General features: G+C 38.7%; 1 protein-coding gene across 7 annotated transcripts in view; it reads left to right on the forward strand.

Annotated features, from left to right (window-relative positions):
• The window catches only part of OSBPL8 (oxysterol binding protein like 8), an 84004-nt gene that overhangs the window by 43888 nt on the left and 25481 nt on the right, over positions 1 to 14635 (forward strand). For 5 of the 7 annotated variants that reach the window (XM_026867256.1, XM_026867239.1, XM_026867247.1 and 2 more), the window contains 2 exons: positions 9661 to 9731; positions 14214 to 14294. In XM_026867256.1, coding sequence (XP_026723057.1) covers positions 9661 to 9731; positions 14214 to 14294 — 152 coding nt within the window. Of the gene's footprint in view, positions 1 to 3401; positions 3549 to 3986; positions 4230 to 9660; positions 9732 to 14213; positions 14295 to 14635 lie in introns of those variants that run through there. The other 2 variants (XM_026867269.1, XM_026867262.1) reach the window with 2 other exon arrangements.

Below are 14635 nucleotides of genomic sequence, written 5' to 3' on the forward strand. Positions count from 1 at the left end.
CTTTCAATTGTAGCTATCTCTCCAGTAACATATACTACTTTGAAGTAGTTGAAGCAATGTGCATGTGTATACAAGTATTAGCAGGCATAATAAATCACAAGCTGTTGAAAAAGTGGACAACTAGTGAATTTTTACAGCCAAATCATGTAATTAACTGTTTTACCATTGCAGATTTAAGTTAAATATGAAGATGACTGGGGGGGTGGAAATGAAGGAGGAAGCTTAAGTTTAGCTGGGTTTTTTTCTTTTCCCTTCCCCCTCCTTTGCAGTGGTGAGATAGTGTCATGTTTTGGCACTCCTATTTTGCTGTCGAGTTAAAGCAGAAGGTATAGGCAAAATGATGGCTTCCTTGGTTGGGAGATAGCTTCAGAGAGGGGAAACATAACATTATCCTTATTGACATTCTTAATTTTATCCACCCAAAGATTTCAATTTCACTTCTAAACAGAGAAAAGGTCATAAGAAGAAGAAAGAGATTTTTAATCTGTTCTCATTTACGGTTTAGCTACATGAGCAGTGTCAAGGAACCTGAGAGGGTATAGAGAGAAATAAGGGGAAAGCCTTCAGTATTACTTTGTTTCCTCAAACCCCTGGATGTCTAGCCACTTCTTAGTAACATGAATGTAATGTGGTGGAGAAGTCTGTGTTGTGGAAGAACCTGGTAGGCTACCAGAGTCATGCTCAGTAGTGGCCCCAGAAGTGGCTGGCACAGCAGCTGGAAGCAGATGCAGGCAAAGTGGTGTGAGTGGCTGGTGGTAGACCCTCCTGCCAGTCTGTGCGACCCTGCCGTTACGGTACAAGACATGGAAATGTCCTGATACCAGTGTCAGCAGAGTGTTCACGAGCAGGGTCATAGCCCTGACTCTGAAAGCTGAGATAACAGGCCTATTAACTGGGCAAGATAGGTCTGTAATGAGAGGATACAGTTCCTCCTGTGTGTAAGGGGAGTTTTTCTACTGAAGCTCTCTCTTGATTTTAATTAGAAAAAAGAAGATACATTTTTCTGAAGAGATTCAGACCAAGATAATTGCTCTCTTTTTATTTAAGAAGATAGATTTGGAGAAGTGATGTGGAGCTGTGTTTATTTAAAACAAAACAAAACAAAACAAAAAAACACCAAAAAAAACAACAAAGAAAACAAAAAACCAAGTGCTGTTCTCCCTCCTTGCATTTCCTCCTCATCACCCCACCATTCCACTCCTTATGTTTTTCAGCTGCCCTTTCTGTTCTTTCTGGGACATCTGGACGAGAATTGCTTCAGCTGAGGGAAGTATGAGACACAGTAGTGGATAAATGGAGATAGGCCTGAATACAGGACATGCTCATCCAGTTTCTCCCCGCGTGCTCAAGTGAATAGTGTTTCACTTCTTGTACAAAAGAAGTGAGTTCCATACTGCATACAATGATTTCTATTGATGGCTCATATTTGTTTTTTTTCAGTTACATCTTTTTTCCTTGGCACGTATTGGGATATTAGTCTGTTAAGAGACATAAAGAAACTCTAGTAATTCATGGAATGCTGGAAGCTACTGTGTTTCATAATCAGAAAAAATATTTTCAGTGTTTTCTCTATGTGTCTTAGTGTATGTATCTGTAGGTACTAATGCTCATACACTCTGCACAGTTAAACTTTTCACAGGGTTTATGAAATACTTTAGTCTAATGTATTATCCTTGAGTCAATGTGAACTGAAATTAATGAGCTGCAAATAGTAAGTAAACTTCTTTGCATAAGAGCTGGTGTAAACAGTATTATTGAGGATTAATCAAATTCACACTACCATTAATTTAGTTTTTGGGATGTGTTTCACTTTGTAAGAAGAGGAGACCTGTAGTACAGAGTAAGGGAGAATGCAAGTTCTGATTTTTCAAGCCAGTTGTTAGTGTCTTATTTTTCTACTTTCCAGCAAACAGAATAGGTTTCAAAACATTTTGTCAGAAATTAAGTGTGGTGGGGGAAAATGAGATCAGCAGAGAAGCACCAGCTGGGAAGGAAATTTCACAGATGGAAGAGGGTGGCCATGCATGTTAGTAGTCAGGGCAAAGAAGCAGCTGATCTAGTGAATCATATCATCACAGAATGGTTTGGGTTGGAAGGGACCTTAAGGACCATCTAGTTCCAACCCCCCTGCCATGGGCAGGGAGACCTTCTGCTAGATCAAGTTGCTCAAAGCCCCGTCCAACCTGCCCTTGAACACTGCCAGGGAGGGGGCAGCCACAACTTCTCCTGGCAACCTGTTTCAGTGTCTCACCACCCTCACAGCAAATAATTTCTTCCTTAGATCTAACCTAACTCTACGTTCTTTCATTTGAAAACCATTATCCCTCATCCTATCGCTACACTTCCTGATACAGAGTCCCTCCCCATCTTTCCTGTAGGCCCCCTTTAAGTACTGGAAAGCTGCTTTAAGGTCTCCCCCGAACCTTGTCTTCTCTAGGCTGAACCACCCCAACTCTCTCCCTCTGTCCTCATAAGAGAAGTGCTCCAGCCCCTGATGATCTTCATTGCCTCCTCTTGACCTGCTTGAGCAGGGCCATGTCCTTCTTATGTTGGAGGCCCCAGAGCTTGACACAATACCCTAGGTGGGGTCTCATGAGAGTGGAGCATCCCCTACCTCAACTTTTTGGCCCCACTTCTCTTGATGCAGCCCAGGATACAGTCGGCTTTCTGGGCTGCGAGTGCACATTGCTGGCTCATAGTCAGTTTTCCATCCACTGATACCCCCAAGTCCTTCTCTGCAGGGCTGCTCTCAATCCACTCATCGCCCAGCCTGTATTTGTGCTTGGGATTGTCCCGATCCATGGGCAGGACCTTGCACTTGGCCTTGTTGAACTTCCTGAGGTTTGCACAGGCCCACCTCTCAAGCCTGTCCAGGTCCCTCTGGATGGCGCATCCCTTCCCTCCAACGTGTCGACCACGCCACACAGCTTGGTGTCATCAGCAAACTTGCTGAGGGTGCACTCAATCCCACTGTCAATGACTCCAAAAAAGATGTTAAACAGCACCAGTCCCAGTACCGACCCCTGAGGAACACCACTCGTCCCTGCTCTCCACTTGGACATTGAGACATTGATTGCAACTCTTTGAGTTCAACCATCCAGCCAGTTCCTTATCCACTGAGTGGATCTGTCAAATCCATGTGTCTCCAGTTTAGAAACAAAGATGTTGTGTGGGAAAATGTCAGATGTGCAGTGGATGAAGTAGGTTAGAGAGAGCTTGTTTGACTTTGTTCTTGCTGATAGCTACCATAATAGTTTGGATCAGCTAATTTCTAGTCCTGAAGCACAATTTGCTGGGATTTTTTGTATGTAAAATCTAAGTTGGTTCATTTAAGTGTTTTATTCATCACATAAAATATTTGAGCCATTAATGATAAAAACCTCTTTTTGTGGAGCTTATTTGGTGTAATTCTTCCAGGAGTCAGGCTGATTTGTATATATAAATATGGAAGAATTTTAGAGAAGAAAAAGCTATCACCTCACCTTTTAAATAGAAATAAGAAGTGAAGATGTAGAAGCCACGGTAATCTGTGGATGAGAACTAGCTAGGTAAGTGCCTAAACAGGAAAGTTCAACATAGCTATGTAACACAAAACATGGGCTCCCTTTTCAGATTCCCATATGTACCACAGTATCAAATAGTGAAGCCATATAGCTCACAAGTTGTGCTTCGTACAATATAAATTTGGGATGTGGAAGACTAAGAGGAAAAAGAATTGATTTAATAGATCTTTAAAACCTAAATAATCACAGGTTTTGTTTGCTTAGAAGGCAGAGATGAGTAGGACTAAAACAGATGTAAAAAATATGATGCAGAAGAGGAGATGAAGCAAAGTCATTCTGCTTTAAGCATCCTAATGGGTTTGGCGAGAGGGATATAGTGTTGCTTGGCTTGCTGCTGATTTGGCAGCTTCTGTCTTTTCACTGCATTTTTCATGTGTGCCCTTCGTTTGTTTCTTTTTTTTCCTTTTGTATCTTACTCATCAGAATGTGAGGTAAAAGGCTGTTACTGCAACACTCTTGTTCCAACCAGCTAATGCTAACCAGCTTTTACAGAGAACATAATCCTTACACAAACACCTTAACTCATGAAGGAAGAGGGTCCAGTGCGACGTAGGTTTTCTTCATGTGCTGGGATTTCATCTGTGTTTTCTCCAAGAGCTGATGGCCGAAAGCTTGTCCGGAATGCTTCATTTGGAGGATATAACGAACTCTCTCCTGCTTTACCAGGTTTGTTTTGGTCTTGCATTTCTTAACGTACAGAAGAGAATAATTTTGACTTCAAATTTTTCAGCTTGAATGAAAGTAATGTACTGAGATGTTGCTAGAAATCAGAAAGAATATTGCTTGTATGCATTTAGATAACAGTTCTTTGTAGTGGCAAGATTTGCAGATAGGCAAGTGAGTAAGCTTACACAGCAGCAAATCTCACTTAAAAGGCATTTGTGTATTTGGTACTGACTGGAATATTTATATTGGTTGTTTGGGCTTTTATGACTGAAATTCTGTGATGTGGTTTATAAATACCTTCCTCCTTTGTACTTTCCACCCCCACCCCCCACCCCCAATGGACTTTCTTTAAAATAGTAAGGTACATCAGAAGGTTTAAATTTAGCTATAACTACTAAAGAATATGTGTTTGTCATCAGTGGTTTGACAAAAAATGACAAGATAGAATGAGTTAAGGCTAAAAGCATAGCCTTGCTAAGCTCTGTAGTGCAAGATTTTTAAGACATTCAACCACAGAAAGGGCTTAAATCTCGTTTTCTCATATTTGTTGTCTTCTGAAAATCAGTACTGGAGTACTGAGGTGATTTTCTAGGGTTTCATTGTTCATAATGTGCACTTCTCATATAGGTACCTGAACTTAAGCTGTTTACTTTAGGAAACTTTGATGCTTGAAAATGTGTTACAAGGTCACCTCTGCCTGTAAGGGATGGAGCAGTAGTTGCACATTCTTACTGGAAATACTCTATATGTGTGATTTGTCTTGTGCATACACACATACACACTTCGTTATGTAGTCCTGTGGAATGCTGGGTGGGAGCAAGAAAATATAAGCGTTTTCACTTTTTATTATATGCCTACTGCAGAAAGGCTTACTGAATTTGTAAGCCCTGGCTCTGACGCCATGGAAAAGAGTTGGGGTACAGAGCATAGGGAAGATTTCAGGCTGGTGATTAGGGAGCTCTCTGCATCACTGGCCAGTGCTGGCTTGCAGAATGCTGGAGCAGCATGTTCAGCCTCAGGCAGGTGGGGACAGTTGCTTGGGATACCACGTTCTATTAAATTTCATGTTTAACCCTATAATGTTTCCTTTCACTCTGCTTCAGGAAATTATTAGCCTTCTACTGAGAATCTAATGCTGAGTTTTATTCAAGTTGCTCAGGAAATAAAGATTTGAAAGAGTGGAGTTGACAACTAGACAGATCATCTCTACCTTTAAAATAAATGCGTGTAGTCTGATAATTACTGAAACAAAAAGGGATTTGTTTCCTATTTGCTTCCTTTCTGTATAGGATTCTACATTAAAGCTGATCACTGTCCCTAAGTGGACAATGAATGGCTTCTTAAAACACAGAACAATTGGAGATCAGTTTTTGAATTAAAAAATCAAGTGTGAACATACAACTAAAGGATGTTTTATCTTTTGAATCTTCTATATATCTGAAGAATTTAAACAATCTTAATATGGTGGAAGGTATACTCTCTGTTTGTTTTAAGCAAGGACTATTTATTACCTGTCTGAAAGATACTCATATATAATTACAGTGAGGGCAATCATCGGTTTTTATTATTTATTTTCTCACATGACTGTGATTTTGTTTCATTGACATCTTGCATGTATAGAGTTCTGGCTGTTTCAGTTCAGAAGTTGTCAGGTTCTTGCATCTGTTTGAAAGCTCATCATGGGTTTTCACACAGATTTCTGCCTGAGAGTTTTGGAAGGACTTGTTGAATGCTCACAGTAAGAACTAGTGAACAGTTTCCTCCTTAGCTTCTAAGGTCATATCTTGAATTGTGACTGCACTGGGGTTGGGATCAGCTTTCAGAGCCCATGGACCCATGATATTTTAAGACAAGCTGGGAGAAAGTCTGTTAAGACCTAGTGTTGCTCTGAACACAATGCCTGATGTCCAGAATTACTTTAGAGGCTACAGTAGTGGAGTTTGTGTTTAAAATATTTTTTTTTTTTAAATCTGCAAGTGTCTTAAATAATACTGGGAGTCTAGTCTGCAGCTCTGAAAATTGAGTCAGGTGGCACTTGCTCATTCTCTTCTAACTCTGAAGATTGCTTTCAGGATTTTAGGTGTAGAAAATGATACACAAAATCAAGAGATTTAATTGAGAGGAGGCTACAGAAAGGGACTGCATCTTCAACACCTGAATTTCTACATAGTGAAATATGAGCTCAGATTATTTTATTAAAGAGTTCCTGATTGAATTACAGAATGGGAAACAGCAAGTAAGCTAAAATATTAAACTCCAAACCACTGCTGATAAACATTGAACGTGTTCTTTTTATTAGACCCTGCCTTTGGTGTCTCATACCCTGGAAGTCTTTGCTTCAGACACTGATTCAACGACTTTTTGTCATGCAATTTTCAGTACCTCTGAACTAAACTACAAAAAGAGCAATAACACAAAGCATCACTTAGATGCGCAGCTTTCTTGGCTTTGCTGTTGTCTTTGTCAGAAATTCATAAGAAAAATTGGTTCTTTGTGGTTGGTAGAAGGAAGGGAGGAAACAGTATTTCTTGTGGTTGATTCTGTGAATATAATTGTTCTGTTGTTGTTGTTGTTTCCTTGACCAAATATTTCCATGACAAAGTGTATATTGTTCTCAGCTTGGGCACATATATAGCTTCTGATGATGCTTCAGTACAAATTGCCCTGCAGGTATTAGTATCAAACTGTTCTTGTTAGAAGAAGTAAGACTGCTTATGGTATTGAGGTCTCTCCATCTTAATTAGAGGCTTCCTGGAAAACACATCCTTACACTGGTGAGTCCGTGTCTGGATCAGCACCTGATCTATGATTTATTTGTCTGTGTTCTGAGTGAGTTTATCCCTTCTACAGAGATGGACGTTAAAAGTAGAATGATGTGGGATGTGAAGCTGACTGGTTGGGTTGCCTCACAGACCAAGATGGAGCAGTGTAAGGTGTTACTCTGCATCACCCTGATTAGGGTTCACTAGCAAACCCCTCAGGCAAACCCTCTGCTGTGCCTGTGAGTAAGGAAGGGAACATTCCACATGAGTGTGGCAGCATATTTCTAAATTGGCAAACAGGCATGCCTCTTGGGCTTGAGACACTGGAAGCAAGGAGATGAAATTCTTTGAAACATGACTGAACTTTGGTTTTGGTGTCTGATTCTCTGGGACAAAGTAGTTCTTCCTGTTTTCATTTCTGCTTGTTGATACCAATGAAAAGCTTGTTTATGAAAATAGAGACATATGTTTGTTAGATAAGGATGTGTAAAGCTCTTAAAACTGTTGTCCTTTAGAAAGCAAGCTGTGAATTATAGCTTCTCTTCTTTAAGAAAAATCCTGATTTAGCACTTGTATGTTGATTCCCGTCACTAAGTCTTCTATATGTGTCTATAAATAAGCAAGTAAAAATGGCAAAGACATTAGAAAATGCCTGTGTTACATTTTCAGTGGAACTTCTTTCCTAATGAGGAATTTCCTTTGGGTATGGGGTGGTTCTGGTGTGTGTTTGACTGCCTAAGACTGACATCAAATCTACTAATTTCTCTTTGAGCTAAGGCAGGTATGTGCTCTAAGGCTCGAAGCAACCTTTGTCATTTCAGCATGTGGTGACTGGTGCTGTAGAAAATGTGGTTTTGTATTTTGTGTTATATAGGAAATACAGCTTCTGGCCTCTGGATGGTCACATGCCTTTTTTTTTTTCCCCCTGATTCCCTAGTACTCAAACTCTTCTGCATTCAAATAGTCTTCTGCATTGTAGGTTTTCGTTACCTGAACAAACCTGTCATGGATATGTTGGAGGCATTTCAAAAGAAAGGGTTTAATGAACTGTGCACAGAGGGGCTTCTATAAGGACATATAAAGGTTTCTTTAAAGGCATGTAAGGCTTACTTTGTGTAAACATAAAATGAAATATCATGGTTCTGCAGTATATAATTTTTAAAAATCTGATCTTAAAAATAATCTCTGCAAAAGGTAATAAATACAAGCAAAACCCCCCAAAAGACTGATTACCAGACCAAAACTAAGAGGAATCTTTCATTTCTCATGTAACCTGAAGACCAACCTCATGCCTCTGTTAACTCAGTGAAACCTCCCAAGATGTATATTTGTCATAGATGAATCGGTTCTGTCTTAGAGTTTTTGGGTATTGTAAACTGTGGAAGGCGAGAAATACTAATTTACAAAAAAAAAAAAAATCCTACCCTGAACAAAATACTCAACACTGCTGGAGAGAGTTAATAATTACTTTAAAGCTTATAGTTTGCCCACACATACAGACGTGCCCCTGAAGAATGTGAAATCAAACTGTTTCTTCTCATTTTAGAGATCTGAGTCCTGATTTCTATTTCAAAGTTCCAAGCACATTCAAAGGGAAGCTCAGAAGAGCTTTTAGTGTCTGTTTATTCAATTTATCTGCTGATGTAGTGCCCTCTGGTGGGGTACAGCTCTAAGCTACCACTGTGGGAGCCATGCAAGGCTTTTCAGCTGCGTGGATGATTTCTGAAATTCATGTATGACTTCATAATTCTCTGGCTTCTCTTTGGAGGGCATGCACATGATGGCATTCTTACTTACTCAGATAAATGCATTGCACAGTTTGTTTTATTCCTGTTTATAGAAGCTCTATGCTACCATTAACCTCTTTAAAGAAAATGGATCTCTGAGATATTCTGTCTCATAACCAGAGTAGATTATTTTTTCTTAAGAGGATGCTAGGTTCTCAGTATATGTTCTGTGGCACGTAGCAGCTGTGCAGCAGCACTAACGCCAGTCCACCCCCCCTTTCCTTTGTCACATGTGTACTGGCTGCAGCCATTGTCTCACTTTGCTTTTTTGGATAATGGGAAAGTGTGGGGTTTGTACTGCGAGTCACTCCCAGAAGATAAATGTGTGGTTTTGATGACTGTTTTAATATAAAACCTTGTAGTTACACTTATGCAGTGTCAAGTTGAAAGTTTAAATTCACAGCTAACTAAAGCGACCTTTTCCATTTTCTTTCAAAAAATCTACTTCCAATCTTAATCAGTGTTTTAGATTTGCTTTCCTGACGGTGGTATTTACAATTATTTCTAGCTACAGAAATGAGCAAACTGAAAAAGGCTTTATTTAGTATTCTGCTATGTGCATGCATGTATCCAAATAGGGGAGAATGAGAAGATAAAAGCACAAAAGTTTGCGCAAGGTATTTACAATTTGTCATGTTATTGGATCAAGTGCAGCACCATCCAAATACATTGGACTGTTCTTGCCTCTTAGTGGGTATTAAATTAGTTTATACTGTAGTAGCTGGTATGTTTTTAACCAATGTGATGAACTGGTATGTATATGTTGTTTGAAAATCCGATTTGTACTTTTTAATGTGAAGCATAATTTGCAAATTTATTTTAAAGGCTATCTCATTGTTAATGTCTTCAAATAATTTACAACAATGCTGTCTTTTCTTTAAGGTTTTGACAAAGGGAAGGACGATGTGTCACAGAGCAAGGAAGATGCAGCACATTCTATGTCAAAAAGCAAGGTAAGGAAAGCAGGCTCCTAATCTGGTTTAAAAATGTCAGCATGCAGAGGAGTTCTGCATTTTTAATTAAATGCAAATGTATTTAATTTTTGTTGTAGATAATCTTGAAGATTACTCTTCAGATTCAGCAAAAGATAAAGATTACAGGGGATTTCTTAATATAGTCTCAGTATTTACATCACATGAAAATCTACAGTTCAAATTAATGAAAATGAAACATGGTGTCTTCTCACTGTCATTTTGTGGTGGGATATTGCCTCGCCAAATGTAAGGATGGGTGGGGGCTGACTCTTGCTATGGAACAGAATTTAAAATCCTTTTAAGCTGTAGGTGAAGATGCTGTTCACTGAGATGTAGCAAATCTTTTTACAAGAATGTTAAGGGAACTGTAGTGGGAAAAGTTTTAGTTTAAGGTCTTAAATTGCCAGGATAAAACATAGTTAAGTATAATCTGTTGTAGTCAGTTGCAAGGGCTTCTGTGCCTCAGAATTTAAGTATAAAGGCCCATTTCATTGAGGCAATGAGAGTGCAAGGGAAAGCATACTCAGTAGAATTTTAAACTAGGTATAATTGCTATGCATGTTTTTGCTTTCTGGTCGTCTTGAAAATGGAAATGGAAAAGGCATGACCCAGGCAAATTCATAATCATCATTGTGTAGTCCCAAGATGAAAGAGGATCCCTGAGATGCAGTGAAAACTGAGAATGTCTGATGTTGGGAGATGGACACTGCAGTCACTAAAACCATAGCATCTTGGGGTGGGTAAACTTTAAAAAGGAAGGAAACATGAACTACCTGAGCAACCAATAAGACACTTTTTATGTTGCGATACCAGGTCTTTTCTCTCCAGAGCTGTGTTTTTTTCTGGTCACAAAAATTTGTTCTTATTTGCATGTATAGTTTGCAGTAGCATTCTTATTGAGAATAAAATGTTATTTTCTGATGGCAGTGAAATAGTAGGTACATGATGAGAGATTTTTGTAAGAAGGCATTGTAATAGCATAGAGAAAAATCTACCATAGCTATCTTTTCCTTTCCAAAATTCGTTTAAATTTGTAGGTTACAGTTATAGAAGCTGTCAGTTTTAGGACGTCATATAGGCCTCTCTGATACAACTTCTTTATTTGTTGTCCTGTTGTAACTCTTAAGGCACGTGAACATTTTGGTCAGCAAAAGCGCCTGGCATGTCAATGCACTGAATTTTTATCTAGTGATTTGTATGTATTTAGAACGTGGAATTCGAGAAAAAAATATTTTCAGTTGGGTGTCTCATAATATAGGCATATCTTTCTCTTCAAGACATTAAAGAGAAGAGGGAAAGACTGCATTTTGCAGAGTGGGAGGTTATGTATGGTTTGATTACTGAATAAAGTAGCCAAATTCACTTGTTTTTCTTACTTAAGCATCACTACAGGATAGAGGTTAAAGGCTTTAAATTACCCAGCTGTGTGGGTTTGTATTTTCAGCTAGGATGTCCACTGTTTTTTGCAGAGGCAAATGTGGTAACAGACACTTAAACAGATTGTCAGGGCACATCAGGCATGGGCTCCTCTGTAGGAGAAGGCGATGACCTGAGGGAAATGGGGGAGATGCTTCTCCCCACTTTCACACATAGCTCTTTCCATAGTGCTCTGCTGCAAGGTTAGCCCTACAGTCTGTCAGTGCGGGCCCCGAGCACAGCCAGCAGAACCCCTAGGAGAGAGAGGGCTTGTGCTCGAGGTCTTGATGGAAATTTTTCTGTGATGTTTCACGTAGCAGAGCCTTAAAGAGAAACATTAAAGTGATATCAAAGTAACTTAAAGACTGTAGTAGCACTTCCCTGCCTAAATGGTGTCATCAGAATTGCAGAGGTGAGCAGGTTAGTTTCTGCAGCTGATGCTGCAGTTTTGTGATGTGTAGGTAATCATTTCAAGCTGTTGGTGTCTTATATCTGACTTGGAATCACAAAACTTTAAGCCTTTTACTGCATCCTAGAGCTTCACTTGTCAGGGAGATCAAGGAAGCATACCTTACCATCCAGCTTGCTTCTGATCTAAATATTTATGTTGGTCCAGAAACCTCTAACTCATTTTTGACTTGGAAATCAAGTTAATACTGTCCCTTTTAACTAGGATTTATTTCAGACTCTATTATTCCTTTTTTTTTTTTTTTTTTTTTTTTGTCTTTCCAGGATCTTAAGTCTTTGTGTGCCATTACTTTTGTTTGTGCCTTCCTACTATCAAAGATGAGACCAATATTCCTATTTCTCCTAATACATGTTTTTCTTCATCCGTATTTTTGCAATTGCTGCATGTGGGGCTTGATAAGACTAGTGGTTCCTTTATAACCCACAAATAAACTTCAGGCTAACAGAAGATGGTAATGGTCTGTCACAGCTGTGGAGGTGAAGTAGCAGCCCATTTTTCTAAGTAAGGATGGAAAAGCAGTGATGACACTTGCCCAGAATATGGTACTGAATGTGCCTCACAGGGAATTGCAGTTGGTTCTCTTAAAATGTTTTATTTTTTCAAATTTTGGTCCCATCCACTTTGTGTGGATGTAACACCAAGAAGGTTACTAGCTTAAAAATATATGAATTGCTGATCTGTCTCATAATCTGTTGGACAGGTAAATACAGACCTTTATGCAGTGTCATATCAGTGAGCTTTAAAACTGAGATGGAGAGAAAATGAGGTTTTGTAACCGGTGATACTTACTGGTTTGGGGCATGACCTTTAGATTGAATTAGCTGATTCAAGACATTCATATGCATGACCTTTAGATTGCATTAGCTTTGTAGTGAGCAACTAGAATATTTATGAATGTTTTGCTTAAGTTGCACCATTATAGTTTACATAACGAATTCATTACCTCTTCTTATGTGACAGTGATAAGTGTTTTTCCCTCTTCTGTTATTACATTTGAAGTAAGGTATTTCCTTTAACTTCTAGACAGAGGAATTAAATTTCAAGTTCTATACTTGTCTTAAAGCTAAATTTTGAGTGTTAAGAAAATTAGTACAAAATGAAAAGGTTTCCTTCATTTTTCCAAGATGTATATGAAGTTAGAGAACATTTACTTACTGAAATTATTTTTGAGATAAAATTCCTTTTTACCAGTTACTGCACATCTTTTTGACACAAGCTATCTAACTAGACTCCTGTAAAGTCCTAGCTCTGAATTAAAGACATCAAAGTTAGATTGCTTTGTTCCACTTGTAAATCCTTAATTTTTACTTCTTTGGTTTGAGCAACTTGTGTGTTAAGAAGAGTAGTGTTCATGTGCACTGTTTTTATTATTGGAGTAAGTTTTCTCAAAACTTTAATGTTTTTTGACTGTCATTTTATGGTATTCCAAAATAGAAATTCGGTGAATAGACTTTGCATTGTAGTCTGAACTTTGAAATGACTAGTCAGAAATGTTGAGCAGCTTGAGAAGCAGTTTTCATAAACTGTCCTTGAATTTACACAGTTTAGAAGGTTACATTGATGATTTTTTTTTTCTTTTTTGACTAAGCAGGAACTTGGGTCCATCCAGCTTATATTTCAAAATCTTTGTCATTTATTTGAAGTTTATATATAGTGGATACCTATTCAGTGTTCTCTGACTTTTTTTTTTTCTTTCTTTTTTTTTTTCTCTAAGAGCTCTGTATCCCAAGGTGAATATTTGGTGGCTCTAGTTCCTTTTCAACTAGTAGGCAACAGATGCCAAGGAATAAACTTTGAACTTTACAAGATGTGGGGAGAGGCGGGAGGGAGAAATCATGTGGTGCTGAGGCAGCATATTGTCCTTCCATGAACAACGACTTGGGTTTCATGAACAAACCTGTGTCTTATTCCCCTGTCTGTTGCCACTGTGAGTTTCTCAGAGATGACTTGCAAAGTAAGAGCATGGGATTAGGGAGGAAGGAGCAGAACGAGTGCCATTAGTCGTCAGTTGTACTCTGATGATTTATAGAACACTGGATCCTAGATTGAAGAGGCTATATTTTCCTTCATGGGTCATGGGGTAAGTGTCTCTATAGCAATGGATTCAGAGGAGCTGTCAAGTTATGAACGAAGATGTCGGGATTCATGTCATGGGAACGACTCTTGTGTTTAAACACCAGGATTGTCCTAAAACCTTTCCTCTGTGCTAAAATAATGCCTAACTAGTCAAGACTGCACATATCAAGTTAACAGGCTTCATGGGCTAAATATTTACTGTGTATAGAGTTCAGCTTCTTCTAGAGGAATTTCAGACTTCTTTCCTATAAAACTCTTATGAAAAAATACTCCATAAATAGGTGGTGAGCAGCTCATATTACAAGTTGTGGTTTGATGGTTTTGTGTTTGGATGGCTTTTTGGGTTTTTTTAAATGGGAGAAACAGTAGAGAAGCAGGTGGGAATGGGTACCTTACCAACATAGCTGTGTACTTCAAAGGCTTTCTAAGGTGCCTTCAACAGTAATATAGCCTTGTATCTATCATTATCATTTATTTACTGTGTGCTTTGTGAATTTCAGTCTGAATCCAAGCTTTTCAATGGCTCTGAGAAGGACATCTCTTTATCTTCAAGCAAACTTACAAAAAAGGAATCTCTTAAGGTGAATTTATTTCCAAGTAACTCCTCATGATCTATAAATGCATTCACATAGTTTTTTCCCTGTTCTCTAACAAGAAGACAAGAATGCCAAGTAGTGATGAGACCTATGGAATATTAAGTATGGTGAGAAGTGTGGTGTTGATTCTCTTCAGATGATCTTGTACTGTTACTTGAGTAAGGGCTTCTATAATGCACTCTTTAAGATGGCACAAGGTTGTAGGATAACTCAGAAAACTGTAGGATTATTCAGGCTGACAGGGACCTCAGGACAATGAAATGACGAATGGAATTATCAAAGTTACAATTTGCATGCAGTACCTGTGGTTTTTCTACTGCCTTCTT

This window comes from Athene cunicularia (genome assembly GCF_003259725.1).
Source record: "Athene cunicularia isolate RWA chromosome 1 unlocalized genomic scaffold, athCun1 chr1_part2, whole genome shotgun sequence".
Classification (NCBI taxonomy): Eukaryota; Metazoa; Chordata; class Aves; order Strigiformes; family Strigidae; genus Athene; species Athene cunicularia.